The sequence below is a fragment of the Canis lupus genome, chromosome 11 (assembly GCF_011100685.1).
Source record: "Canis lupus familiaris isolate Mischka breed German Shepherd chromosome 11, alternate assembly UU_Cfam_GSD_1.0, whole genome shotgun sequence".
NCBI classification, from domain to species: domain Eukaryota; kingdom Metazoa; phylum Chordata; class Mammalia; order Carnivora; family Canidae; genus Canis; species Canis lupus.
In genome coordinates, this window is record NC_049232.1 from 2,315,820 (window position 1) to 2,342,639 (window position 26,820).

Sequence of the window (26,820 nt, forward strand, 5' to 3'; positions counted from 1 at the left end):
GGGGGAATAAGCCTAAGACGCAAGCGCAGAATAGCTCGCTGGCGGTGGGGGGCGGCTCGAGAAGTTACGCATGCGTCGGGGCTCTCTGTGACGCAAGGGGGCGGTGCGGGCACCCAGCTGCGCGTGCGCAGAGCTTGTTCAAAGGGCCTTATTTAGGTTGCGCAGGCGCCCGCTGGCCATTTCTTCTCAGCCACGCCGAAGTCGTGTGTTCAGGTGAGTGTTGCCGCTTGGTGTTCGCCGCCCAGCGATCCTCGAGGATGCCATTTTTGGGAGGATTGCTTACCTCCAGACTTCTGTAGAGCCTGGGGGTGACCGGCGAGGTGCGGGCTGCCGCTTGGAGCCAGGAATAGTTGGCTGAGTAGCGGCGGGGCCGTGGAGGCCTGCAGGCCGCGTCGACTCTATTGTGTGAGATGTCGGAGGAGGCGGAGCGGAAGCGGCCGCCGCCATTTCCTTGCATCCACGCTGGCGCCAGGCCAGGGCCCCCTCGCCTCGGAGCGTCGGCACCGGGTGTCCAGAGCGGCTTTGGGGGCCGGGCCGCTGGCCGAAGGGGTGCTGGGTGTCGGAATGGGCAGGGTTCGGGCGTCCGTACGGGCTCGGCCCCTCTGGGGCGCCGCGGGCCGCCCGGCGCCTCGAGGTCGGAGGGCAGTTTAATTATGCCTTTTCCTCGTTCTCTGACGCTCGTCGCTCGTCTTGCAGCCTGTGTCGGCCCCGAGACCCAGTAAGAGACGATGATGTTGGGCACCGAAGGCGGAGAGGGGTTCGTGGTGAAGGTCCGGGGCTTGCCCTGGTCTTGCTCGGCGGATGAAGTGCAGCGTTTTTTTTCTGGTGAGTTTGAAGCGGAGGCGGGAGTTGGTGGCCGGGGCCGGCGGTCGGGCCGGCGGTCGGGCGGGGAGGCGGGCGGCTGGGGCGGGGCGGGGCGAGGCGGGCCTGGGGCGCCCCCTAGCGGGGCGCGGGCTGCAGCCGTTCCTGCTGGGCTGCTCGCGCCTGGAGGGCTGCTGTTACGCAATGGAAATTGCGAAAGCCCCGCCCGCCCTCCGAACCCCGGGGGGTGGAGGTGGGGGTAGGGTGGGTGAGAGCGGCCTCTGGCGGATTTTTTTTCTTCTTTACCTACTTTTAAGCCTTAGTCTTTTCTATGGCTGTTTTTTCGAAAGGATAAATGGAATTTTCCTCTCCATTTTGAGAAAATTGTCCAATAGCTGGGCAAACAATACTAAACATTTTGCAAATCTTTAAAGTATAACAGTTTATTTCCAATTTCGGTATGCCCTTGAAGTGGGGGCATTCGGCTTCAGAAAGTTAAAATGTCTCTTCTTAATTTCAGACAATTTTCTTAATCAAGATTTGGTAATTGTGAAAAGTTCTTGCTCATTTAGTTCTTGATCTGGCTCACTTTATAGTTGACATTGAAGCCCCAGGGAAGTTCACTTGTCTGTGGCTTTTTTCCAGTAAGCAGGTTTCCTGAATAATTTCTACAAAAATGTCCTTATTGTTAATGTGAGTTTAGACTGAGAAGGGTATATTCGGAAGAAATTCACAGGTTTTGGAAGGATACTTGTAGTATTGACTGAATTTAGCGTTGGTAATGGAAAAGGACCTGTAAAACGAGAACCAAGTACACTGGAAGCCACCTTGCAGTGAGCAAGACTGGGTTTGGCTTCAGCTGTGCAACTGGAGCATTTAGCTTGCTAACATTGATCCCCTTTTAGGTGAGTATTGGCCCTGCAGTTTGGATTCGCAGGAGAAATTGTATGTTGCTGCTAGTAAGGTAAAACCATCACGTGTCCCAGACCAAAACTTGAAACCAGACTCCGTGGCATAAAATTAGACTCCAGACTTTATGAGAAGTTACTAAAGATGTTCAGTGGAGAGGACTTGGAGATAACTTTAAGAAACTGCTTTGGCTATTGGATTTTCCTGATGTAATGGGAACATGTCTAGGGAATAAGAAAGTTTGGGAGAAGATAAATGCTTAAGTACTGGAAAGCAGCCCTGGGAATTGGTAATATGGGTCATTCTGTGCTTTGCAGAAACTTTACTTTGTAGCAGGGGCATGAACAGGTGTTTCATCTGTATCACCCAGAGGTGGTTTTTTTTTGTTTTGTTTTAAATTCCGTATTAACGGTTGTTTTCTTTCCAGACTGCAAAATTCAAAATGGGGCTCAAGGTATTCGTTTCATCTACACCAGAGAAGGCAGACCGAGTGGCGAGGCTTTTGTTGAACTTGAATCAGAAGATGAAGTCAAATTGGCCCTGAAAAAAGACAGAGAAACTATGGGACACAGATATGTTGAAGGTTTGATTTATGTTGCCCTAGTAACAGTAAATAAAACATTAAACACATAGAGCTCTATCTTACCCCTTCTGAATTTTAGGTATTTGACCGCATGGAAATGGTCATCTAAGGGAGTTTATGGCAGCTCTTCCTAGATTATCTAAAGACCCAGGAAGTCTGAACTTTGTTCTCTAACTTTCCAAAATTGACTAATTCTAAGCACCTCTTTCAGTATTCAAGTCAAACAACGTTGAAATGGATTGGGTGTTGAAGCATACTGGTCCAAATAGTCCTGACACGGCCAATGATGGCTTTGTACGGCTTAGAGGACTCCCCTTTGGATGTAGCAAGGAAGAAATTGTTCAGTTCTTCTCAGGTATGTAGTTCTGTTTGATGCTGAGCAGTGAGTTCTGGCTAGTTTCTGGCAACTTGTGATTTAATAGACCTTAAAGTTGAGTAGCTTAGATATTTAAACAAGTGTGAGTATATGCAGATGAATTAAATGTTTTCTTCTTCCTGGAGACCTTCAAATAATTTAAGCCCATCTTAAAGGTGGAAATTAAGTACTTCCAATATGCTAACTTTGCCTATACTTAGTGTTGTAGTTAGAGTAGATCTTTAAGGATTGTCCTCAACAGCTTTACTTTCCTCACAATGCTGTTCAGCAAAGTACTTCAAGTTAAAGGTAAGATCACTTAACATTAGATTAGTATCAGTTAGGTTGTTGTAATTTATGGCAAGTGCCTATGTCTTAAGACACATTTGGGTCTTGGGCCCAGAAATGTCTCTAATGGTCTAATTAATTTTCTGTAAGAAGAAAAAAAAACTTATGGAAGGAGCTGTTGGTTTTTTAGCCAGGGAATTAAATATAAACCAATCTAATGTAGGAGTAGTTTGAATGTAGTCTCAGTATCTGAAATACAGAAAGTGTTTTGAAATTGTTCTGGGCCTAAAGTATTTGAATGTTTTTATGCTGAAGAGCTGATAAAATTGCATGTTTAGCAGAATGTTAAATCATATATTTTCAGTAACTTTTAATATTCATGATGTGATAAAGTGGAATTAACAAGAAATCCTTTCATGGTTTAGTGTAGTATATAATAAAATCTTAGAAATGTATCAAGTCCTAATGTTTTGCCAGAATTTTTGAAATCAAGTCTGTTTTGATTGTTTTTGTCTAAATTGGTGAGAATTGAATGCTATCTGTCAACGTTAAATATGAACATAATTTCATATCTTCTAGGAAAGTGCTTTAAGCCCTTTTTGTAAGCTTGGGAATGTATCCACGGAAAGGATTTTTCATAGACGGAAATTCCAGAAGTGAATCATACTACTGTTAGAGCATAAGAGTGCATGATTGTGCTGTGTAGATCAGTTGTTTGTTGAAAAGTTTAGATTGTATGTTTGTCAATTATATGACTTAAGCAATGTTTCAGTTTGTATATAAAATGTTTAAATGTATAATTTTTTTTAAAAAAAGTTGAAGTTCCACTAACTTAAAACATTGAAATATAAAATGAGGTAAAAGGTGTGTTTGAAGTTTAGTAACTGTTGTATATATTGCTTGAAAATTATATTAAATTCTTGTGTAAATCTCAACATTAATTTGCATAGATTAGAGTGTTAATTGTTATTCTTAATGCATCCTGTGTTCAAGTGTTTTTGTTTTTGTTTTTAACATACTATGCCATGGGGTGTGTTAAGAATTGAGTTGTACTTTGTAATAATGGAACTTCATATTACAATGCATATGTAAACAGTACTGTTGAAAGCATACCGTTCACCTAAAGTTAAAATTCTGGTTTATTTAAAGCTATAAGAAGAATCATTTCTGGGCTTGTGATGTTAATATTGCCCCCCTACTGGGGTTATTTGTCCTTGGGTTGAAGGGTTGGAAATCGTGCCAAATGGGATAACATTGCCGGTGGACTTCCAGGGGAGGAGTACGGGGGAGGCCTTCGTGCAGTTTGCTTCACAGGAAATAGCTGAAAAGGCTCTAAAGAAACACAAGGAAAGAATAGGGCACAGGTGGGGATGGATGGTTGGTTGGATTTGTCACTTTTCTTATGGTAAACAATTAAATCCATATTCTCTCTGCTTAGAAGAAAAATATATTTTCTAGTCTCCACTAATTGATGTTTGCCACAATTTCCAAATTTTCTTTTAAAGTCCCATCATACATTGAGATGAAAGTTTAGGTTTTAAAATTGCCCCCAGTTAATTTGATCTCCCTGTCAAATATTGTAAGATTCCTAATTCTAATCAATAGAGTTGAGAGACTATGGCTTTAAAAAAATGTTAATACAAACCTGGCTTTAGCTGTAATAACACCCACCTAGTAAATTAATATTACCATAAGAAAATGTGATACTTTCTGATCTTGTTTTTAAAGTTGAAATGCAACAAACTTTTTCTTGCTGTATATATATTCTGCATATGTATTAATAAGCATAGCTTTCAAGAAATTGTCACAAAAGGTTTTATTCTCTTTGCTTGTGACTATTTTTCATTGAAGCATGCGCTTACCTATGCTGATTCCTACTAAAAGCATAGGCCTGGGGTATTACTGGCGAAATGAAATGTGTAGTGTGGGCTAGACTGTTGGTGGAGGCTGGCTTTTTAGCCCACTTGCTATACATGCTGCCAATGGATTTAAGACCTGAAATGTTGAAAGTTGAGTGGAACTCTTTCCCTCCTAAGACATTTATAGTACTCCTCTTTACCTCTAAGGTTGGGCTCTGCCTCAGAGGAGTGTTTTACTCTATATATAAAGTTTACATTTATAAAAATCTTACATTTGAGTGAATTTCTGGTCATTGCCTATGCAAATATAAGAAATCTGGCTTTAAATATTAGTCAGTTTCATGGCTATGACTACATTGTTTTCTTGTGTAACTAAATACCTGTATGAAGTGGACTAATGTTTTCTCTCCCCTCCCCATCCCCTTCCCTCGTGAACAATGCTTTAGGTATATCGAAATCTTTAAGAGCAGTCGAGCTGAAGTTAGAACTCACTATGATCCACCACGAAAGCTTATGGCCATGCAGCGGCCAGGTCCCTATGACAGACCTGGAGCTGGCAGAGGGTATAACAGCATTGGCAGGGGAGCTGGCTTTGAACGGATGAGGCGTGGTGCTTATGGTGGAGGTACGTGAGAATATGCAGGCATCACAGGGTCTGTTCCTCATGTAACTGTTTTCATTTGATTGATTGTACTTACTGTTTTTCAGGTTATGGAGGCTATGATGATTATAATGGCTATAATGATGGCTATGGATTTGGGTCCGATAGATTTGGAAGAGGTAAGGTAAGAATTGAACTTCTCAGCTGAAGAGTACTTACACTCTTGTCAATCTAGACCTCAATTACTGTTTTTCAGGAATGTCTGATCACAGATATGGGGATGGTGGCTCTACTTTCCAGAGCACAACAGGACATTGTGTACACATGCGGGGATTACCTTACAGAGCTACTGAGAATGACATTTATAATGTAAGTGTAAGATAAATTTATAAGTTTTCTGTTCCAGGAGAGCAGTAAAACTTCAGTCTTAACTCTAAGTGAAACATTAAGCTGTAAATTGTTTTTTTTTCTTGTAACAGTAGATATTTGACTTTGTTTTCTGAAATACCTTGTATTTAGTTTTTTTCACCGCTTAACCCTGTGAGAGTACATATTGAAATTGGTCCTGATGGCAGAGTAACTGGTGAAGCAGATGTCGAGTTTGCAACTCATGAAGATGCTGTGGCAGCTATGTCAAAAGACAAAGCAAATATGCGTAAGTGTGGTTTTAAGTATCTTGGGGTCTCTTTTAACGGTGACCAGACCAATGTTTGTGGATAGAGAAGTAATAAGGATGTGTGAGAAATTTATTTTCCAATAATGCGTTAGTTCTTTTGGTGTGTGTTTAAAAAGCATGTGGGTTTTAAAAATTAGTATGATTGAAAAGGAGTTATTGATGGTAACACGAACTTGAAGTATATTCTTAATTGACAAATGTAAAACAATTTAGGTGAATGTTTAAATCAAAAGGCTGGTTTTTGAAACCAGTGTAGTTAATCCTCTGAGAAGCAGCTAGAATTATTTTTACCAAAAGTATTTGAAGTTCACAGATCTACTTGTTTAAGAACTTAAAGTGCTTATCTTCTTTCTTTCACCAACAAACACTTTCAAAATTTTTTTTTTCTCATTTCAGAACACAGATATGTAGAACTCTTCTTGAATTCTACAGCAGGAGCAAGCGGTGGTGCTTACGGTAGCCAAATGCTAGGAGGCATGGGTTTGTGTAAATATCACTTTAGTGTCTTTTTTTAAGCTAACCTTGTATGCCTTTTCTCTCATTTCAGAACACAGATATGTAGAACTCTTCTTGAATTCTACAGCAGGAGCAAGCGGTGGTGCTTATGGTAGCCAAATGATGGGAGGCATGGGCTTGTGTAAATATCGTTAGTTTTTTTAAAAACCAAAACATATCTATATAAGTCAATTATATAAGTTAATTTATATTTTAATGAGTTTAGCATAATGCAGTTAAGCAAAGAGGTTTCAATTTGGATTTTGTGTCTGGCTAATTTAAATCCTTGTGAGTTAAAATGTTTAGATAACTAGTTTTAAGTAGTTTTGGGGGAGGGGACTGTGGAAACTAGTTGAATTATCTTAAGTATGAAGTAGAAGTCTGAAATTAATGATTAGTTAAAAGCACAAGGTCAAAGTTTTGGGCATGGTTAGTTGGGTATAATTAGGTGTTCGGTGATCAACTGTATGACATAACCTTACTTACAAGTTATGGGGGAAAACCCCACTAAATCCAGTTAAGCAGTATTCTAAAATCATCTCAATGCCTCTACCTACTGGAATCACGTGGATTTAGTCCTGCTGATGTGCATATACTGTTAGCCTTTTGGTTTATAAATGTTTGTCTAGTTTATATGATGGATAGAAAGGTAGTTTGGTCATAGGCAATAGGCAGGAGGAGGCAGAGGGTTATAGTGATATCAGATCAAGACTGGAAAATCATAGACTTAGAATTACAAGCCCGGTACCACCAGGTACCACATTACATATGGAACAAGGTTCTAATGTTCTCTTAACTTAACAGCAAACCAGTCCAGTTATGGTGGCCCAGCCAGTCAGCAGCTGAGTGGTGGTTATGGAGGCGGCTATGGCGGCCAGAGCAGCATGAGTGGATATGGTAAGGATGTCTTTTTATATACTTGAAATAAGTTTTAGGCAGGTTTCTTAGTTGGGGGAATATGCAGGCTCCTTTTGGTAAAACTGGGTTAATAAATATTTGCTTTTGATCCAAAAGTAACTTGTTCTTATTAGCTTAATTTTCAGAACCAATCATGGGGAGGGGGAAGTGTTACAGAAATTGAAAGTAGTCATTGCAACTTGGAATAATGTCGAGCCAGAAAACATCTGCCTCCGTTTATTTAAAAAATTAAACTGTTGATTTTTTTTTTTTTTTCTGTCTTTGGTTAGCATTAAATCCATTTTAGATGGAGGGAGAATTTTAAATAGTAGAATGGTGGTTGGGTTTAGGACCGTATTTACTAGTCAGGTTTATCCTAGGATTGCTTTATTTTTATTTTTTTTCAATTGGTCTAAAGAATGGTGATTTTGGTATTATAGTCTTACCCTACAAAATCCTTTTGCAGACCAAGTTTTACAGGAAAACTCCAGTGATTTTCAATCAAACATTGCATAGGTAAATATTTTCTCAAAAAATATAAATTCCCAATAGCAAATACTGATATGTTGTAATATTTCTATAGCAGTCAATGGCTCTGACTTAACTCCATGGAGGCTGCCATTTTGGGCACAGTGAGTTGCCTTTAGTCCCAACTTTTGTCATCTCACTTCCTGCCCACCATGAATAGGAAAAGCAAGAGACTGCCCCTGTCCTCCCTATTCATATATGCCATTCGATGGACACATTGTGAATGTTTATGGTAAAATTTTTTTTTAAAAATGCCTTGCTTAGCTTTAAAAACAACATTTAGTAATTTTGCAATTTTTGAAAAACACTAGTTTTCCTTTAAACTTAATTTTCTATGTTGATCCTGAAGCATCCAATTAAATGGTAGCACAAGAGTCTGGCAAGTTGGTACTGCAGAGAGAAGGGGTTAATTGAGACTTGTTTGGAGTCGGGAGTCCCCTTTCCCAAACATGCTTCTCGCCACTTGGACAGCAGCCATTTGTACTCGTATACTTTTTAAACTTTTTCTTGGAATGCTATATTTTATTGGCCTGTTAATCTGATGATTCTGCTGACTTGTCACCTGGATCTCTCTGCAGGCAGCCAAGGAGCAGTGAGCAGCAGCTACTACAGTAGTGGAAGCCGTGCATCTATGGGAGTGAACGGAATGGGAGGGATGTCTAGCATGTCCAGTATGAGTGGTGGATGGGGAATGTAACTGATCCTGATCACTGACTCTTGGTCAACGTTTTTTAAAGAAAAAAAAGTTTAACAGTTTTGCAATACAAGCTTGTGATTGATGCTTATTACTCTAAGTGGGAATCAGGATTGTTTTAAAGACTTAAGGTTCAGTATTTTTGAACACAAACATTCATCTAGGATGTAACACCTGAGTAAACTAGAACTGTTAAACAATTTTCAGCTTTTCTCTAGTTCTATTGTAGGATGTACTTAATAAGCAGCAAGTGTATTTAGGTTAAAGCAGTTGAATTATGTTAAATGTTGCTCTTCTACCACGTTACATTGAACACTGTTGGGATGCATGTTGAAAGACATGCTTTTTTGTAAAACGCAATATAGGATCTGTGTCTACGATTAAAAGTGAACACATTTGGCATGTTTGTTAATTCTAGTTTCATTTAATAACCTCTAAGGCACGTAAGTTTAAGCTTTTTTTTTTTTTTTTAAGTTAATGGGCAACTTTGAGACGCAACACCATACGTTAGGATTTTGGTCTTGGTGTTTGTATGAAATTCTGAGGCCTTGATTTAAACTTTTCCTTGTATCGTGATTTCCTTTTAGGTGTATTGCGCTAAGTGAAACTTGTCAAATAAATCTTCTTTTAAAAACTGCACTTTGTCTTGTCTGTGCTTCAGTGTCATGTGGACTGTTTCTTGGTGCTCTCTTCCTGCCTGGGGCGTAGGTGACAGTGGCCCGTGTCTCTGGCTGTGGCAGGAGGCTTGGCAGTCGAGGCCATTGTGTAGAGGTCGGCCGACTCCTCAACTGAAGGTAAATGTCACTTTTGGGCCCTTGTGGAAGGGCTGTGTGATTGGCCTGGCTGCACAGGATCTAACCTAAACTGTCTAAATGGCTGTGTGCTTGGACAAAACAAAGGGAGCAGTGGGAAGTATGCTCACTGCATGTTGTGCATGTTCTTGGAGTCCTTTAGCAGTGTGGCTAAGGAGGCAGGGCCATAGGCAAGGGGGTTCTGAGGAGGAGCTGCCCTTCCACCCTGGTGGCCTCTTGAAGTTTTGCTTGCATGGGGTGGGGGTCCTTCAGAAGAACTAGCTTATTAAGTGATTTTCAGATGAAGTTCTTCGATCTTAACATTTGATTCCCAAAGACCACAAACTGAGGATCAGAATTGATTTCTTCTGTGATGTTTCTGAGGTAGAATACCAAGTCCTAGAAAGGACTAGTCGTTTTAATGCAGTAACTGAAATCCATTTGTTTTGGCAGAACTCCTGGTAACTCTTGAATAGGTGGCATTAAACACTTTTTAAAGGTATGGTCCCCAAAGAATTCAGTAGATCCTAGTAAAGACTCAAAGCTTGAACCATAGTGATTTTAAGGCATTTTCACTTCACTGTGAACGGTAAAGATGTTCTTTCATCTGGGATGATTAGGATTCTAGCTGTTTTAAAGTGTCTACAGATGGTAGCATTTCAGAATGTTGCACAGAACTGTGTGAAGGGTTCCATGGATCCTGCCAGCCTGCTGCAGGCCCTCAGAGAACTGGGTGCCGCCCCCCGCCCCCCCCCCCCCGCCCCCCGTGGTGGAGGAGAAAGGTCTGTAGTCAGGCTGGGGTACAAAAGTCTTGTACTTGGAATGTGTCCTGTAGGCTGTCTTTTGGGTTAGAGCAACTTTACAGGGGAGGTGTAGTTCTGGGGTTGCTATTCAGCTGTGTTCCAGGCCTAGTACTGCCCCTGGGATCTTGCATGGAGTTGTGTGGGGAACCGGCTCATGGAGGGCTCCTTCCCCAGGCCCATCAGCTAACTTGGTTTATGGGAGGGTTATCTGTGTTGCAAAGGCCTGTTGGAGGAATCTGAGAAGGAACTAGAAGTGGGAGGAAGGGTAAGTTCATGCAGAAAGAACCATTTAGCTTTTGAAAAGTGAGTCTTGGGACCCTTCTGCTTTTTTGGAACCTTGTGTTCCATCGGCCTGCAGTACTTGTTGGCCAGGACCAGAACCCCTCCAGATGCTGTGGGGAGTTGGCCCCTGGGTAATGAGTGGGTGGTTCAGCTGGAGGAACACTGGCCTTGGTCATCTGTGGTCCCTTGTTGCCCAGGGTCAGGAAGGTTGCCAGACCACAGTCTGCATGCAGGTCCCAGAGTTCAAGTGCATATCTGATGCATGAGTAGGAAAGTTCTGTTGCACGCTGCTGAATATTTGTAACTGGCTCTGTGATCTTTGAATAGTGCCTGTCTAGTACTTGTAGATGGGGGGAGGGAGCAGGAAAAACCTGGGTAGGATACAGGCAAGAGCACTGAATACCCTGCCTGGTGGTCTAGGACTCAGGTATTCTGCTTCCCTTTTTGTGTGTGCAGATGAGCGCTAAGGCACAGAGGTGAAGTGACCTGCCCAAGGCTCCCCAGCAAGTTGGAGTCCAAATTGGGTACCCTGAAAACCAGGTACTGATAGCTCTTTCGTGCTAGACCAGCTGGGGGCAGTGCAGTGGTATGTATAAAGGTTCTGGAAAAAGCTGCTCAGAGGAAGTGATGAAAGGGAAGGGGGACCCTGGCAGCTGCTCTGGCTGCCATGTACTTCTTGATTGGATGGGAAAACCTACAGCTCGCAAGGAACAGGACTTTGTACCTGGGCCCCGCAGAACACAGGGACCTAACTTTGCTGAGCTGCCCAGGTTCCTATTCTCCTAACAGATGGATTTCAGCGAGCGGTAGCAGATTTGGAATCAGCTAGGCTGCGGGGACCCTCCTGCAGGGTGAGAGCCCAAGACGAACCAGGCCAGCCTAGAGGACAACAGGGAGGTGGACTGGGCAGTCCCCTGAGGGCAGGTGGATGGACTAAGTCTGGACAGCGTTACAGCACTTAGTTTTGCTTCCTTTTGAACACTCGAGGCCTTGGTCCTGTTGGGGATGGGGGTGAGCATGCGTGGAGTCCGTTTTCACAGCTTATAAACAGTACCTGTCCTAGCATGGCTTTGGAAGTTAAAAAATGCCCTGGCAGGTGCTTTCCACAGGTGTCTATCTGGAATCCACTAGATCAATCCCCATCGTTTGTGTCAGCTCCCTGTTGTGTAAAGGAACAGCATCTGAGATCTGGTAACAGGAGTAAGGTTATCTCCCCTGTGCCCATTGGTGGAAACCGGGCAGGGCACAGCCTGTGCCTGAACCCAGCAGATGCACCAGCCCTCACCTCCCTAGGGTCTTTATTTAGTCCTAGGCCTGACAACAGGGGTGGCACTGAGGCCAACCCCTTTGAAGCCTGACACAAGAGCCTACAATTTTCTGCACCAGAATGAAAAATAAAGGATTTTATTGTAGGCCCAGAGACCTATAAGGGTGTGACATGGCAAATCTCTGAAGCAGGGAAGGCACAGTGCAGGGTTGGGGGTAGGAGGAGAGGAACTGGATTGCTCACTACACTAATATATAGCTGCTGAAAAACTGGTTAATTTTTTGAAAAGTGAAAAATGACAGTAGCAAAAATCATGAAATTATCATCTGAGCCAAAGCCGGCGATGTAGCCAAGTGAGAAGGTAGAGTGTCTGTCCCCATGGGTTAATTCCAGACAGCATGGAAAAGTGCGTACCTCCCAGGCTGGAACATGGTTCTGGAGCGCCCGCAGACCCAATGGGGATCAGAGTCTTGCCTCTGATACCCTCAGGAAACGCTTCCCTGCCCCTCCCCACCCCCCCGCATCAGCCCCTGAGACCGAGGTTTGGCACTGTTCCAGGGTTGCCCTGGCACCGAGACAGGCCCTGCGGAGGCCCTATGCCTAGGAGCCAGTGGAGGAGCAGCGCTGCAGGAGCAGGGTGTGGCAGCTGTCGCACACGCGCACGGGCTTGGGGTAGGAGGGCAGGGCCAGCTCGTTGCTGGAGCACATGTTGCAGAAGATGTGGCCACAGTGGCGGCAGTGGTGCTAGAGAGCAGAGAAGAGGCAGTCACAGTAGGCCTTTGGAAGTCCGGCCCTCCCCCAGAAGCAGGTGTCCAAGTGGAAGGGGTCCTGGTCAACTCTGGTTTCTAGGTTTGTGCTCCTCTAAGGGCCGTGAGGTACTGGTAGAGGGCGTGCCTTTGTGTGTCTGGATGACTGAGCCTCTCCTGCTCTAGCATGTGTCTTACTGGGGTGGCTGGTGGGCCCTGATCCCTGTACTCCCTGCAGTCAGCTGGAAAAGACTCCAGGTTTCTTTAGTGGTTCAACCCTGCCTGGTGGCGGGGCAGCTGCCTAAGCCCTGGGCACAGGTCAAGACAAGCATCCACGGAGCCTGCCTCCCTCAGGCTAGACCCTGGACCTTGGCCTCAGGGTGGGGCCACATGTGGGGCAGCCTCAGGACCTGCAGTGAGGCACGGGTGAGGATTTGGGGATGGATGAAAATGCACCCCCATGCGGTACTGTTTGCTGGCAGGGGAGGGGTCTGTGGCCTGCCCCTGTCCTGCCCAACTAGTTCAAAGCCTTGTCGACCCTGGGCCAAAGGCTGGGCGAAGACTTCTGTCCTCGAGGACCTGGAGGCCCGCACCTGCCCACATCGCCAGCAAGCTCTTCATGCTGCTCAGATGCCCGTCCTGAGGCCTGCTAACAAACCCACAGGTTCTCTTCAGGTGGTTTTTGCCTAATTTGGCCAGATATTGGTCCTGTTGCTCACAGTGAATTTTCGGTGACACACCTAGTGTTCTCAGTTACTGAAAAGATTGGGTGGGGACAAGCAGGAAGGCTGTGTGCGTGGGCCAGGACCCCAGCGAACATGGTCACGGTGCAGTAGCCCCGACCCACAGGCACCCACAGAACGGGCGGAAGGGGCCCTCCAGGAGCTGGTGGGAGACCTGCTCCATGTACCTTTCTCCGGGAGATGGAGAACTCCTTCTCACACTGCTTACAGTGCGTTGCCTCGTCATCCTTCAGCCACGTGTGGCCCTGAGAGGTGAGAGACCACAGAGAAGCTCACTTTACGGCAGTGGCCGGGCCACTCTTCTAACAGTGCTTTGGAGGGAGGGTGGCCTCTTCACGCACGACGCAGCCTCCCAGGCCATGGGCACTTGGGCTTCTGGGTCCCTGCAGGTCACCTCTGGGCCTCAAGCCGGAGTCCCTGGCTTCCTGTCACCCTGAGCCTCTCCCACCCCTTCCTTGGGCTGAGGTAGCAGAGTTGGGGTCTGAGGAGGCCTGCTCCACGGCGGCTGCTGGCTGAATGGGGTGGAAGGAGGGGCCGGGCCCATCACAGACCACATGGACCTGCCACTGTGCCCCTGCCCACATGCTAAGCCTCAACCCTCAGAGCAGAGCAGGGAGAGGCGGAATCTGAGGCTTTAAAGTGCCTTTCTGGAGATCTAAAGGAAAATGAGAATGTGCCATTAATTCAGCCCCAGAAACTAAATGCTCAAATGATAAGCTTTTCTGGCTCCTTAGCATCCTTTAGCCATCACTTTCCCAGTGACAGAGTGACCTTAGGAGCTGCAGCGCTGGTCCATCAGCTCCTTCCTGTGGTGCTGTCACTGACACATGTGGGCAGCAGGGACAGCAAAGATAAGCAGCTCATAGTAACCACATCCAAGGAGCTTTCCATCTACGAGGGAGGGAAAAGCTGGTGACGCTAAGGACACGTCCGGGGCTGCCACCTCAGACCTGTGATTTGCTGGGTCTCTGATCCAGCGGGGGCCTGAGGGCAGACATGCCTGTCCCAGGCAGGCCACCCCTTCCTCTCTCCCGTCTCTACCTGGCCAGATTGGCACCCATACTGGGTCATCTGGTTCACAGGTTCCTGCTTCCTCCCCTGGAGATAGTCCAGAAATGTGGCCCAGCTCAGGGCCTGGGCCTGGGCTTGAATGGTCCTCAGAAGCAGCACAGAGCACTGCAGCAGGGCAGGGTGGCTCTGGGCCCCTGCACTTACAGGGAGAGGTCTCATGCTCCCTATTTAAAAATCCCAGCTCTCTTTCTGCCACTTTCTGTGTCCTTGATTTGGGCACCCATGCCTTAGGCTCACTGCCGACCCACGGCGGCTAGCTGAGGGGCTGGAATCAGGACCCAGGTGCTGGGCTGGGCTGGGCTGGGCCCTGCCACCCATCAGCATCATGTGTCAGATCACGTGGTTCTGGGCAGCACTGTCTGACCTGTCAACAGGTGACAGCCACCCCTGCCGCCTCTAGGACACTTCCTCACCTAACTTGAGAACCTGAGCATACACAGAGCATGAGCTGGGCTAAGCCGGAGGCAGTGATTCTGATGGTAATAACGTTAATAATCTAGTACCTTCAGCGCCTTGTTTACTTCCTTGATGTCTTCCATCTTGAGCTTTGACCTTAAAAAAAGAATGAAAAATAATTTATAGGTGTGAGAAGCTCTCAGATGCAGCAAGTCCACAGTGACTGTCTGGCTTGGGGAGGGTGACGGGTCTTAGGAGAGCAGTTCCAGAACACGCTTTTCACCTTTTATCATCCCAGAGTCACAGCATGCTGGCTCATGCCTGCCACACTCTGAGGCTGAGCCTGTGACCAAATGTGGCCCAAAACAGACTGTCAGCCTGTAAGTTTTAAAAAGACTTTGAAAGGGGATTCCTGGTTGGCTCAGCAGTTTAGCGCCTGCCTTCAGCCCAGGGAGTGATCCTGGAGTTCGGGGATCGAGTCCCACGTCAGGCTCCCTGCATGGAATCTGCTTCTCCCTCTCTGTCTCTCATGAATAAATAAATTGAATCTTTAAAAAAAATAAAGACTTTGAAATACTAGGGACCATTTAAAAATTGAGAAGAAGGGATTCCTGGGTGGCTCAGCGGTTTGGCGCCTGCTTTTGGTCCAGGGCGCGATCCTGGAGACCCGGGATCGAATCCCACGTCGGGCTCCCGGTGCATGGAGCCTGCTTCTCCCTCTGCCTAGGTCTCTGCCTCTCTCTCTGTGTGACTATCATAAATAAATAAAAAAAAATTAAAAATTGAGAATAATTTCCTAGAAGTCAGGTTTCTGGCTTCTCTGGGCAACCTTCCTGCATGGGACATGTGCTTGAGTGGGTGTGTGGGGCCCCTGTGGGGCTTCTGTGGGGCGGGACTCCAAGTCTGCAGGGCTGGCCTAGCCCCTCCTACTGCTTGCTCCACCTATAATCGTCCTGCACAGAGGTCAGGGCCGCTTGGTGTTGCCCTAGCTCCTGAGCTGTCTACACAGAAGACAGGCCTGAACATGGTCTAAACTGGTAGAACTGAACCAGTGTGTATTTCTAACTGTGGGGTGGGGCGGGGGTCTGAGCCCTTTTGTGAAAGCTGAGATTGGCCGACACAGTCAGTGGGGTTAACCTGATCTAAGTGTCAGATTGGCAGGGTTCTGAGCCACGAGACTCGAGGGCTGGGAAACAGCGCTAGGGCCTTCGTCCCACCCGGAGCGGCTCAGACCAGAGGCTGCTCAGATGGCAGCCTGAGTGTGCAAGCACATCCCTGGGAATCCCAATTGGGGAAGGGCCCAGATGCTGCCAAAATACAGAACCTGGGCCGTGCATCCAGCTGGAGGAGGGGGGATATGAAGAGAGCCCTGTCCTTCTATCATGTGGTGTGGGCTTGCAAGATGCTGGGGCGGGGGGAAGCAGCTCCTTGGGGACCCCTGCCCATGTCCTATGCTCCTGACATGGCGACCTCTACGCAGCCTGATGAGGGATGTCTGGGACATGCGCCACTGCTGTGTGTTCCTTGCTGCTTCTAGGTCACTGTGCTTGGGGCAGGCGCTAGAACAGGATGCTTGTGGCGCAGTGGGAGCCCAAGCCACCTGTGAGGGAGCAGAAGATGGACAGCCAAGGCAGGAGTGAGACATGGGTTCCGGATGGCTTTTTTGGCTCAAGTATGTGAGTTGGATTTCGTCCCTCTGCAACCATGAATCCTGACTCATAAGGGGATAAGGCTCCCCAGGGGCTCCGAAAGCGCAACCATCACACAAATAGGCAAATCCTACCATGCAGCACTGTGACCTATCAGATGGGCAGAGCAACCTGGCGGGACTGGGACACCAGGGCAGACAGGTGTCAAGTCAAAGGAGGGGCAGAGGTTCCAAGGTCTGTGCTCCTTGAGCAGCACCAAGGACAGACTAACAGATGCTGGCAGGTGAGAACATCCAGAAAGGGAGGTAGGGATTTGTGCTTACCCTGTTGGGGGGCTGGAACCCTCAAACCATGGGGCCTCATCTGGTCTAACTGCAGCCCAGCCAGCACCCTGCTTGCTGCCCCTGCCCACCTGGCTCCCTTGGGACCTAGAGGCTGAGCTCGTGGACAGGAGGGCTCACCAGGGGGATTTCTGGATGCCTCAGTTGATCGGCGCTGGGCTCTGAGGCCTGACTTCTCCTGGGAGGTTGCCCTCCAACACTTGGCAGGCCCCCGGACCAGCCCTTCCTCTTGTGAACAGCAGAATTTGTCTGGGGCCCAGTGGACAGGCTAGTGTGACTGTTGGGGTGAGGGTAGTGGTGGCCCTGACGCAGGTGGGAGGGCAGGGAGGGTGGGCTTCTTACTGGCTGAGGTGCAGGCCCATTTCCTGGAGAGCTTGCTCCTGCTCGTCACAAACCTTCTGCAAGTCTGCCTTCTCGTCCTGGAGCTCCTGCAGCTCCTAAAATGGACCAATCGGAGGCTTGTCACCCTGATGGCAGCAGCAGGGAGGTCAGGATGTTTTTCAAGAACAAAGCAGTTTTGTGGTGTTGATCTCACTGGAGCAGGGGTTATTTTGTGGATTACCTCTGCTGAGTGGCTCTCCTGTCCCACGGCCCTGGGACAGGAGAGCAGAGGCCCTCATGGGGTGAACCAGGCCTTGCCGGCTGAGTGGCTATAAAAGTCTATTTAAACAGAGAATGGCCTCTACACCTGCACAGCCACGACTCCTGCAGAAGCACAGCGAAGGCTTATCTAAAGAAACGGATTTCTGGGAAGGGCAGGTCTGTTGGAAACTAAGACACTTCCTGGGAGTGAATGACCAAGGCTGATGGAGGCCACATGTGAAATCTCATTCATGGCCTAAGAATGGAAAGCCTTCTGGAGCCCCGAGACCACCTGTGCATGTGGGCAGTGAAGCTCACATGTGGACACCCACTGCCATCTGTGTCCTGTGCCCTTTGAAGACACAGGCTGGCGACGGCCCAAATACCCAGGAGAGTGATTTGGGGTTCAGAGCTGATGAGGGGGAGCCTGAGTGGTGGGCACCTCCCTCCCAGCTGCCCTGGGGCCTTCTCCCTGAGAACCTGATGACACAGGCACATGAGGGCCCTATGACCACGTTATATGTAGTTTGTTGTGTGTGTATGTAAGTGCAGGTGGGGGATGGGGAGGGTGTGCAATTCAAGTGTTAGACCAAAGAGAGCCTCAGAAGCCCCCAAGGAAGCTGTTCCCCTCCCCAGTGGGCTCCTCTGGGAGAGACTCTTAGACACTTTCCAACAAAGATCAAAGGGGGTTGGTTGGCTCATTGGGGCCGTGCAGCAGTGCCCATCACCACGTTCAACACAATGAAATCCCCAAGGGTCCTCTGCTAGGGCAGGTGTGCAGCGGATGGTGTACCAGTCCTGCTGGGAGCAGCTGTGGAGGCCACAAACACCCCCAGTAACCCTGGCAGCAGCCGGCTCTCACTGGCACTGTGGGGGAGACCGCTGGGGATTTTATCCTGAGGAGAACTCATAGCCTGCCTGGGTCCCCTGGGGGGCCTATTCTGCAGGCAAAGATGCCATTCGGGTAACCTACTTCCCCATGCACTCTGAAGCCTTTGCCTCAAGATCCAGGGCTCACCTTCTCCAGAGAACTGAGGGGACTCCAGAGAGAGACTAGACTCAGGTCTTGTCTAGAGGGGTGGAGGGTTCTGGTTAGCTTGGCTTCCCAGGCGTGGCCCAGGACCAGAACCAGATGGTTCTGGGGAACCAGGATAGCCAACCCTGGGCAGTGGCCAAGCCCCTTTCGGGGGAAGCCGTGGACTGGCACTTGCTGTAAAGTGTTCACGTTTACGGTTTCCTCTCCTGCAAGCCCAGCCCCCATCCACACAGTAGCTAGTGACCATCCTAAAACCGAAAGGGATCCAACAGCTTCCTGCTGCGCTCAGGATAAGATCCAAATCTCTTCCAGAGCCTTCGGGGGCCCATGATCAGTGTGCCCACCCAAGGCTGCAGCTCCAGTGCCTCCTTCCTCCACTCGCCACTACTCGGCCTCACTGCTCTCTGCTCCTTCTCCATGACAGACCTTCACGCTTCCTGTGGCCTGAGAGGTTCCTGGCTTGCATCTCTCCGTGGCGTCATCCAAGCCTCCTCCCTGGCACTCTTCCCGGACCCCCCTCCCAGTGCAGCCGTCTCCCTGTTATTGCACCCCTAGCAGGGCTCCAAGTGGCCAGGCTTCCTGGAGATGCCGGCAGCTCTTCTCCCCAGGATGGCTGCCTTACCTTTTTTAATCCTTCCACTTGCTGTAACTCGGCTCGGAGTAGGGAGGAAGTGTCTTTCTCCTGTTGTAATTCTCGCTGAAGAGCCTGTCTCTGCTCTTTTTCTGATTTCAACTCTTTCTCTAGACTCGAGCTGTTTTCCCAAAATGAACTTCAGTTAGTCTCAGAGGGAGAGGTGCATGGAAAATGTATAACCTCCAACCCATTTTCCACCTGGGAAATGGGAATTCATAGCAATCAGAACTGCCATACGGGTGTCTGAACCCGTCACCTGCAGGGATCCGTCTGCCCTTCTAGAGGGGACACCAGGACCCTGCAAGGAAGCAGGGCAGGCACACACTTGATCCCACGTGAGTGGAGAGAAAGGAAAAGTGTCCCAAACACTTTCTACTAAGGGGGTGGGGGGGACTGCAACACGTGTTCTGCTTTCTCCAACCCATAGCCAGCTTCCACTGGAGGACACAGGATGGGGGTGGGAGAGCTACTGCACACCTCCTGTCACCAGCTGCGGGGCCCAGGGATGTTTCTGAACCCCAACCCTCTCCCTGGAACTAGTGCCCTCACTTATGGAAGGGGACACTGGCACTTCTCATCACTGGGCTGGACACATTCTGATCCCAGCCTTGCAGGGCTAAACTCAGAAGGGAGCCCCCAGGGAGCGCCCCCTCCCCTCCACCTACCACTGCTCATGCAGCTGCGAGAGCTGCTGCTGCAGTGCGCACGTCTGGCCGCCCAGCTCCTGCTGCACCTTGAGGCTCCGCTCCTCTGCCCCTTGCCGTGCCCTTTCTGAGAGCTGTAACCTGCACCCAAAGAACCAGGTGTGCGTGAGAAAGCTGCCCTCATGACTGAGGACTGGCGGTGGTAGTGTACCTTTTCAGACTCCTGTGGCTTGGGTTTTAAATACACAAACAGTAAAACTGACTCATGGCTATTGCGGCAACCAGGAGGATCAGGAGACCAGGAGACATAACAGCTCTGTCACCCTGGAAGGCTCCCTAGTGCTCCCCTCTGCAGTCACCCCTAAACCCTGGCAACCACTGATCTGTTCTCTGATACCATGGCTTTGTCTTTCCAACAATGTCCTTCAAATGGAATTATTCCTCCTATAACCTTTTGAGACTGCGGCTTCTGCTCAGCATGGTATCTGAGATCACTCTCAGTCTGGGTATTAGTGGTTCCTTCCTTCCAATGGGCCAGTATTATTTCACTGTATAGAGTGCTGGTTTATTTATCCTTCACTAGATGAAAAGACTTCGGATGCACTTCTAGGTTTGGCAACTATGAACAGACCTGCTATATAAATGTTTGTGTAGGAGTTTTTGTGTCAGCATTAGTCTTCACTTTCCTTGGGAAGGACTTCTGGGTCCTATGGTAAGGGTATGTTTAAGCTTTAAAAGACTGTTTCCAAAGTGGCTGTACCATCTTGCATCCATGCAGGTAATGTAGGGGAATTCCAGTCACTCTGGAGTCTTCTCAGAACTCACTGCTATCATTAAAAAGCTCTGGCTGTTCCAGTAGTTGTGTATTGGTACCTCAATGTGATAATATGCGCAGCCCTGATGGCTAGTGACAATGAATATCTTTTTATGTGCCTGCTTGCCATCCATATGTCTGTCCTTTTTGGTGAAGTGTGTGTCCAAGACTTTTGTCTATTTTTAAAGTGGGTTGTTTGTTGAATTTTGAGAGTTCTTTATATATTCTGGATACAAGTAGTTTGTCAGTTATGTGATCAATTTGTGGACATTTTCTCCCAATCATTAACAGTTTTATTCTCTTAACCATGTCTTTTTTTTTTTTTTCTTCTTTTTCTTTTCTTAACCATGTCTTTCACAGAACAAAAGTTTTACATTTTGATCAAGTCCAGTTTATCAAGTTTTCCTCCCGTGGACCCCAGGCTTTCATGTCTTGTCTAAGATCTCTTTGACTAATCCAAGGCCACAAAAATTTTCTATGTTTTATTCTACAAGTTATAAATTTTAAGTTTTCCATTTTGACTTATGATCCCTGTGCAGATAATTTTTGTATGATGCATGAGATATAGACTGAGGTTCATTTTCTTAAAGTTTATGGATGTCTGATTGTTGCAACATCATTTATTAAAAATACTTACCTTTCTCTACTGAAATGCCTTTGCACCTTTATAAGAAAATCAGTCGCCACATTTGTGTGGGTCTGTTTTCAGACTATTGTGATCCACTACTGATTGATGTGTAAATATGACAGTGACAAAGAGCTCACTGTATAGGTCTGACCCCCTGAGAAGACAATGTGATAGTCACTAAAACATTGGTTAAAGGAATATACACTTAGGCAAGGCTGGCAATCAGCCCCCTTGCTCAGCAGGACTAGGTCCCAGAGGACCACTAGAAGGAAGTTGTCTGTCCTTCTGAGAGAGACTTCAGGTCCAGAGAATGTCCCATGCATTCTAGGGAGTATTTGCCAGGGGGAGTGATTACCTTTCTTCCATCTGTTTCATGCTGGACATAACTTGGTTGTTTTTTTCTTCAAATGATGTGATGGCGTCATTCTTCTGCTGTAAACAGCTCTCTGCATTCTGCCAAGGCAAGGAAAAGGGGTCATACTCTGCCTCTCTCTTACCACTGTGCCTACTCGGAATTAAGAGCAGGTTTGATTTTATCCTCTGCTTTAACAACACTTTCAGGAGCATTTCATTAATTGCTGCTCTTCCCCACAATGTGGGTCACAGCTCCCAGCTTCATCAACACAAAGAAAGGCCCCGAATGAAGTAATGAGCCTTTCCTCTACGAAAGGTTCATGTTTCTTTTCAAAAAGGAACTTCAGAGTGGGATCTGACCCTGTTACTGAGCTGTTCCCATGTGCCCAGCATACAAGTGAGCTCATCTGGCCTTGGAGGGATGGTTAGCCCCCTTCTCTGGGCAAAGGGAGGCTCAGAGAGTGCGCCTGGGTGGAGACTAGCATGGATGAGTGGTGCAACAGGTTCACGCCTGCGACTATGTGACTTCTGAATCCAGGCTTTGAACCAGGGCAGGTGCTGAGGGAGCAGGTGGACAGGGTATGGCAAAAAAGCACATCTCTGTGTGTCTACAAGAAGACACTCCCCACCCCCTCTCCCCAGCAAGCTTCATTTGAGAGACAGTGTGCTCACAGGTGTGTGTGTGTGTGTGTGTGTGTGTGTGTATGTGAGGGGAAGAGAGAGAAGCAGATTCCATGCAGGATGCAGGGCTCTATCCCAGGATCCTGAGAGATCAGGACTTCAAAGTCAGATACTTAACCAACTGAGCCATCCAGGCATCCCAAGAGACACTTTAAAAATAAAAGTTCTTGGGGATCCCTGAGTGGCTCAGCGGTTTGGTGCCTGCCTTTGGCCCATGGCGTGATCCTGGAGTCTTGGGATTGAGTCCCACATCGGGCTTCCTGGACGGAGACTGCTTCTACTCCGTCTCTGCCCTTCTCTTTCTCTGTTTCTCATGAATAAATAAAAATCTTAAAAAAAAAGTTCTAATACATTGTTAAGAATAATATACAGACTGTATTCTTGGATCTTAATCTAAAACAATTAGACATTAACAACAAAACAATGACTAAAAGTCCCTCATATCTTGGAAATGAAACTAAATGGCATATTACTAGAACTATTGAGCTAAAAATATAAACCAGAGGAATAATTATGAAATACTCAGAGGTAAAAGCTAGTGAAAACATTATGCAATATTGTGTGGTACTGAAGATGTACCGAGTGTAAGATGTGTCTTAATTTTATATACTACTAAGAGGGATCCCTGGGTGGCGCAGCGGTTTGGCGCCTGCCTTTGGCCCAGGGCGCGATCCTGGAGACCCGGGATCGAATCCCATGTCGGGCTCCTGGTGCATGGAGCCTGCTTCTCCCTCTGCCTGTGTCTCTGCGCCTCTCCCTCTCTCTCTCTGTGTAACTATCATAAATAAATAAAAATTAAAAAAAAAATGTTTAAAAAAATTTTTTATATACTACTAAGAAAGAAAAACCTGGTACTTGGAACACATCATGCTACTGACTCTAAGATGCATCTAGGTTTCGGAGATGCTAAGATGTGAAAAATGTGCTTCTTAGATGATATGCTTTTGTTAAAATTTGAGGACCACAACTAAAGCTGCACTTGCGGGTAATTTTTAACTTCAAATAACATTTTTGTTATTTATTTTTATTTTCTTAAGTAAATTCTGCCCTCAGCGTGGGGCTCAAAGTCATGACCCTAAGATCAGGAGTCACACTCTACTGATGGAGCCAGCCAGGCACCTCCATATAACATTTTTTATGATATTAAAGAAAAGATAAAATGGATAAGCCAAGCATGCATTTCAGCAGGTGAAAATGAAGTACAGAGCAAACGCAAAGAAATCAGAAAGAATATAATAAAAGTAAGGGTGGAAATCAATGAAAAACATTAAACGATAGACAATACAGAATATTAGGAAAAGAAGGTGGTTCTTTGAGCTAAAACATTTGAGAACCTAAACAAAATACATTTTGTAAAAAATGTATCAAAACTGTCCAGAGAAGAAATAGAAAGTACAAATAGGTTAGTAAGCATTTAATAAATTGAAATGGTCATCAGAGTCTCCCTGCTCCCAAAGTCTCAGACCCGGGCGAGTCCTGTTACAGAGGTGGGTTCTCAAAACTCTTTGAGAACAGACATTTGTTATCTTATATGAATAATTCCAGAGAAAGCGAGCTTTAAGAGAGCAGGAAAGCTTACGGTGCCAGCCCAACCTTCTGAAGGCAAATAAGGTTAGTAAGAGGAAAGGTAACTAGAAGTCCACCTAAAAAATAAACATCTATATTATATACAAACTATTGCTAATGGTACTGAGTCTATTTAAATATATCATAAGCAGGTAGGATTCCAGGAATGTTAATCAATATAAATTACAACACAAATAAAGGGGAAAAAAAGAATATGATTATCAAAAGAGATACAATACAGGGGAAAAAAAGCATTTAATAAATCCAACACTCAATCATGATAACAGAAGTGAACCGCCTTAACTCACTGAGGATCACACAGCAAACATCTAGCAAGCATTACAGCTAAGGGAGAAGATTTTAAATACATTCCTTTTAAGAGCAGGACCTCAAGTTTGCCCATGGTTTCTGCTACTGCATAATGTAGTCTTGGACAGCTTGGCCAATGCTCTAAGAAATAAAAATTGAGGGTAAAGAAATTAAACTCTATTTACCAATGATATGATCAATTACACCTCAAGCCAACAGATTAACAGAGAACTGTCAGGTCCTGGTGATGTGCAAGGCTGCTAACAGAAGATCAAGCGCGCAAGCACACGAGCTCTTTCCTGTATCAGTAAGACCAACCTAGATGATACAGCAAAATAAGGCACAGTCACATGAGCAACAACAATTATAATCCAGGAACTCACCTGGAGAAAATGTAAGACACTTATCCAGTAAAAAGGACAAAAAAAAAAAAAAAAAAAAAGGGGGGGGAGAGAGAGAGAGAAAGAGTATGTGACTAAATGAAAAGCTATCCCATACTCTTGGGATGGAATGACTTTATATACTATGGAGATCAATTTTTCTCGAGTTAACCTATAAATCCAATGTAATCCCCATTTATGAAATTCAGTTGAATTTTTTTTTTTTTTTTTTTTAATGAATTTACTCTGGGACCTCCTACCTCAATCCTGGGCTCCAGTCCCACCTGCCCCTGCTGCTTGTACTGCTCCAGCCTGTGGGTCCAGTCACAGCTTGGTTCAGGCTGGATTATTTTTAAAAAAATTTTTAAAAAGATCTCTTTATTAGGGACGCCTGGGTGGCTTAGTGGTTGAGCATCTGCCTTCAACTCAAGAACATGATCGCAGGGTCCTGGGATTGAGTCCCACATTGGGCTCCCTGTGAGGAGCCTGCTTCTCCCTCTGCCTGGTCTCTGCCTCTCTCTCTCTTTCTCTCATGAATAAATACATAAAATCTTAAAAGAAAAAAAGATCTCTTTATTTGAGACAGAGAGAGAGAGCACGCACACACACAAGTTGGGGAGGGGCAGAGAGGGAGAGAGAATATCCCAAGCAGACTCCCTGCCAAGTGTGGAGCTCAAATCCCACAACCCTGAGATCATGACCTGAGCCAAATCCAAGAGTCAGATGCTCAACTGAACTGCCCAGGTGCCCATCAGCTTGATTTTTAAAAGGAACTTTATAAACTGTTCTAAAATTTGCATCAAGAATAAAGGTTTACAAATAGAGTCAATCTTAAAAAAAGGAGGGGGAGGGAATAGGGGGCAAGGAGGGCAGGCTTGTCCTCTGTAATGGGTTGAGTTCTGTACCTCTCAAATCTGTACATGGCAGTCCTAACCCCTAGTACCACACAACATGACCTTATTTAGGAAGTGGGCCATCATGGACATAATCAGTGAAGATGGCATCATAGTGCAGTAGGGTGGGCCCTTAATCCAGTATCACTTGTGTCCTTGTTAAGAGGGGAAGTATGGACATAGTCATGCCTGCAGGATCGTATGTCAAGTGAAGGATCACATATGGTGGTCAGCAACCACCATGAGCCAAGGAGCCAGGGGTGCTCTGTCTGGTCTTCCTCACAGCTCCCAGAAGGCGACTGTGCTGACACCCAAAGTCAGACTTCTGGGCTCCCGACTGCAAACCAATGCAGCTCTGTCAAGCCACTTGGTCTTTGGTACTTCGTTACAGCAAGCCAACAGACATGAAACTTACTACACAGAGCTGTGCTGATTAGGTAACTCAAACAGGTAGACAGACTCAAGAGAGACCTCAGGAGCAGTTCCCCTCACATAGGAACCTGATCTACGATCAGGGTTGGCACAGCCAATGTGAACGAGAAAAGAGAAGATTAGTTTTGTGGTAGCTGACTGTGTAGAGAAAACCAAATGCAGATCTGTAAGACTGAACATGAAAGTTAACTCTAGATACTTTCAGAAACCTATCTGTCAGGTTCATCAAACTAGTGTAGAATGTCTTTGACACACAGGCTTGGGAAAGGGCTTCTTAAAATCCCAACTTGAGCCCATGACGTGAAAAGTTAGCACACCTGGCTACATCAAAAATAAGGACTTGAGGACACCAGAGGAGGAGGAGAGGGGATATACTGTATTCGAGGAAGGGACTGATATCCAGACTACATGCAGAATTAATGCTAATCGGGAAGGACAAGACAAGGGGAGGCTCTAAGACGGTGATGCACAAGACCGTAACCTCTCCTCCTCCAGACACACCAAACCTACACCAACACCTACTGTGATTTCCCCCTAAGAACATAGGGCTGACCAAACAGTTTCTGCACGCCAAACAGAGGGACCACACGGAGAAGGGCAGGAGAGGTGCGGACACAGGACGGTAACCCAACCCTGGTGCTGTACCTGTGGCAGGGTGGGAGAGCACCAATTGGCCTATGTGCATGTGCACCTGCCCTGGGGCACGGGGAAAAGCTGCAGTTTAAAATGGTAGCTGGATTGTGCTGGATTGTGGGTGAACTCCCAGAGCATCTGCCAGGCTCTGGGGGAGTTTGCTGGAATGCTCCCCAGTTGCTGGGGAGCAGGCGCTGGTGAGGACCATTGCTGATGGTCCCCCTTCACCTTGATAGCACAAACAGCAGTGTGGTCCAGCCATTCTGGACAGCCCAACACCTCAGTGAGCCCCAGTTCCCCAGCTCTCATCAGCCCTCAGCGTCCCCGAGGGGCCCTCCCAAGCTCCAGCTGTCCTGCCAAGGTGGAACCAGTGCAGCACATACTGGACACCCCGGATGGTGCCTGCTACAGCTCCAGCTGTCTTGCCAAAACAGGCCTATACCTGCTTTGGCTCTATAT

The 26,820-nt window shown here is 46.7% G+C and overlaps 2 protein-coding genes across 13 annotated transcripts in view; one reads left to right on the plus strand and one right to left on the minus strand.

Moving 5' to 3' along the window:
- The first annotated feature begins 58 nt into the window (after positions 1 to 58).
- On the plus strand, positions 59 to 9,325 carry HNRNPH1 (heterogeneous nuclear ribonucleoprotein H1). Of its 8 annotated transcripts, none has more exons than XM_038551770.1 (14): positions 59 to 213; positions 697 to 825; positions 2,138 to 2,293; positions 2,505 to 2,648; positions 4,162 to 4,300; positions 5,242 to 5,420; positions 5,504 to 5,575; positions 5,632 to 5,765; positions 5,916 to 6,051; positions 6,469 to 6,528; positions 6,620 to 6,709; positions 7,372 to 7,464; positions 7,931 to 7,980; positions 8,571 to 9,325. In XM_038551770.1, exons 2-13 carry the CDS (start codon positions 729 to 731, stop codon positions 7,978 to 7,980), a joined length of 1,350 nt encoding a protein of 449 aa, XP_038407698.1. In that variant the 5' UTR covers positions 59 to 213; positions 697 to 728; the 3' UTR covers positions 8,571 to 9,325. The 8 variants fall into 8 exon arrangements, with proteins under 8 accessions (XP_038407698.1, XP_038407699.1, XP_038407700.1 ...); XM_038551771.1 differs by having other exon boundaries at positions 6,620 to 6,679; XM_038551772.1 differs by lacking the exon at positions 6,620 to 6,709 and having other exon boundaries at positions 6,469 to 6,558.
- Positions 9,326 to 11,940: 2,615 nt separating this feature from the next.
- The window catches only part of RUFY1 (RUN and FYVE domain containing 1), a 64,987-nt gene continuing 50,107 nt past the window's right edge, over positions 11,941 to 26,820 (minus strand). For 4 of the 5 annotated variants that reach the window (XM_038551760.1, XM_038551765.1, XM_038551764.1 and 1 more), the window contains exons 12-18: positions 21,469 to 21,566; positions 19,693 to 19,812; positions 19,016 to 19,145; positions 17,118 to 17,212; positions 14,893 to 14,941; positions 13,486 to 13,563; positions 11,941 to 12,573 (exon numbers count right to left, since the gene is read on the minus strand). In XM_038551760.1, coding sequence (XP_038407688.1) covers positions 12,430 to 12,573; positions 13,486 to 13,563; positions 14,893 to 14,941; positions 17,118 to 17,212; positions 19,016 to 19,145; positions 19,693 to 19,812; positions 21,469 to 21,566 — 714 coding nt within the window. In that variant the 3' untranslated portion in view covers positions 11,941 to 12,429. The other variant, XM_038551761.1, reaches the window with a different exon arrangement.

Bases quoted from the DNA above. Each gene is read 5' to 3' on its own strand.
- HNRNPH1 (XM_038551767.1), top strand. From the start codon at position 729: ATGATGTTGGGCACCGAAGGCGGAGAGGGGTTCGTGGTGAAGGTCCGG. The intron at 6,052-6,468 runs GTAAGTGTGGTT...TTCTCATTTCAG, and splicing joins AAAAGACAAAGCAAATATGC to AACACAGATATGTAGAACTC. The intron at 6,529-6,619 runs GTAGCCAAATGC...CTCTCATTTCAG, and splicing joins AGCAAGCGGTGGTGCTTACG to AACACAGATATGTAGAACTC.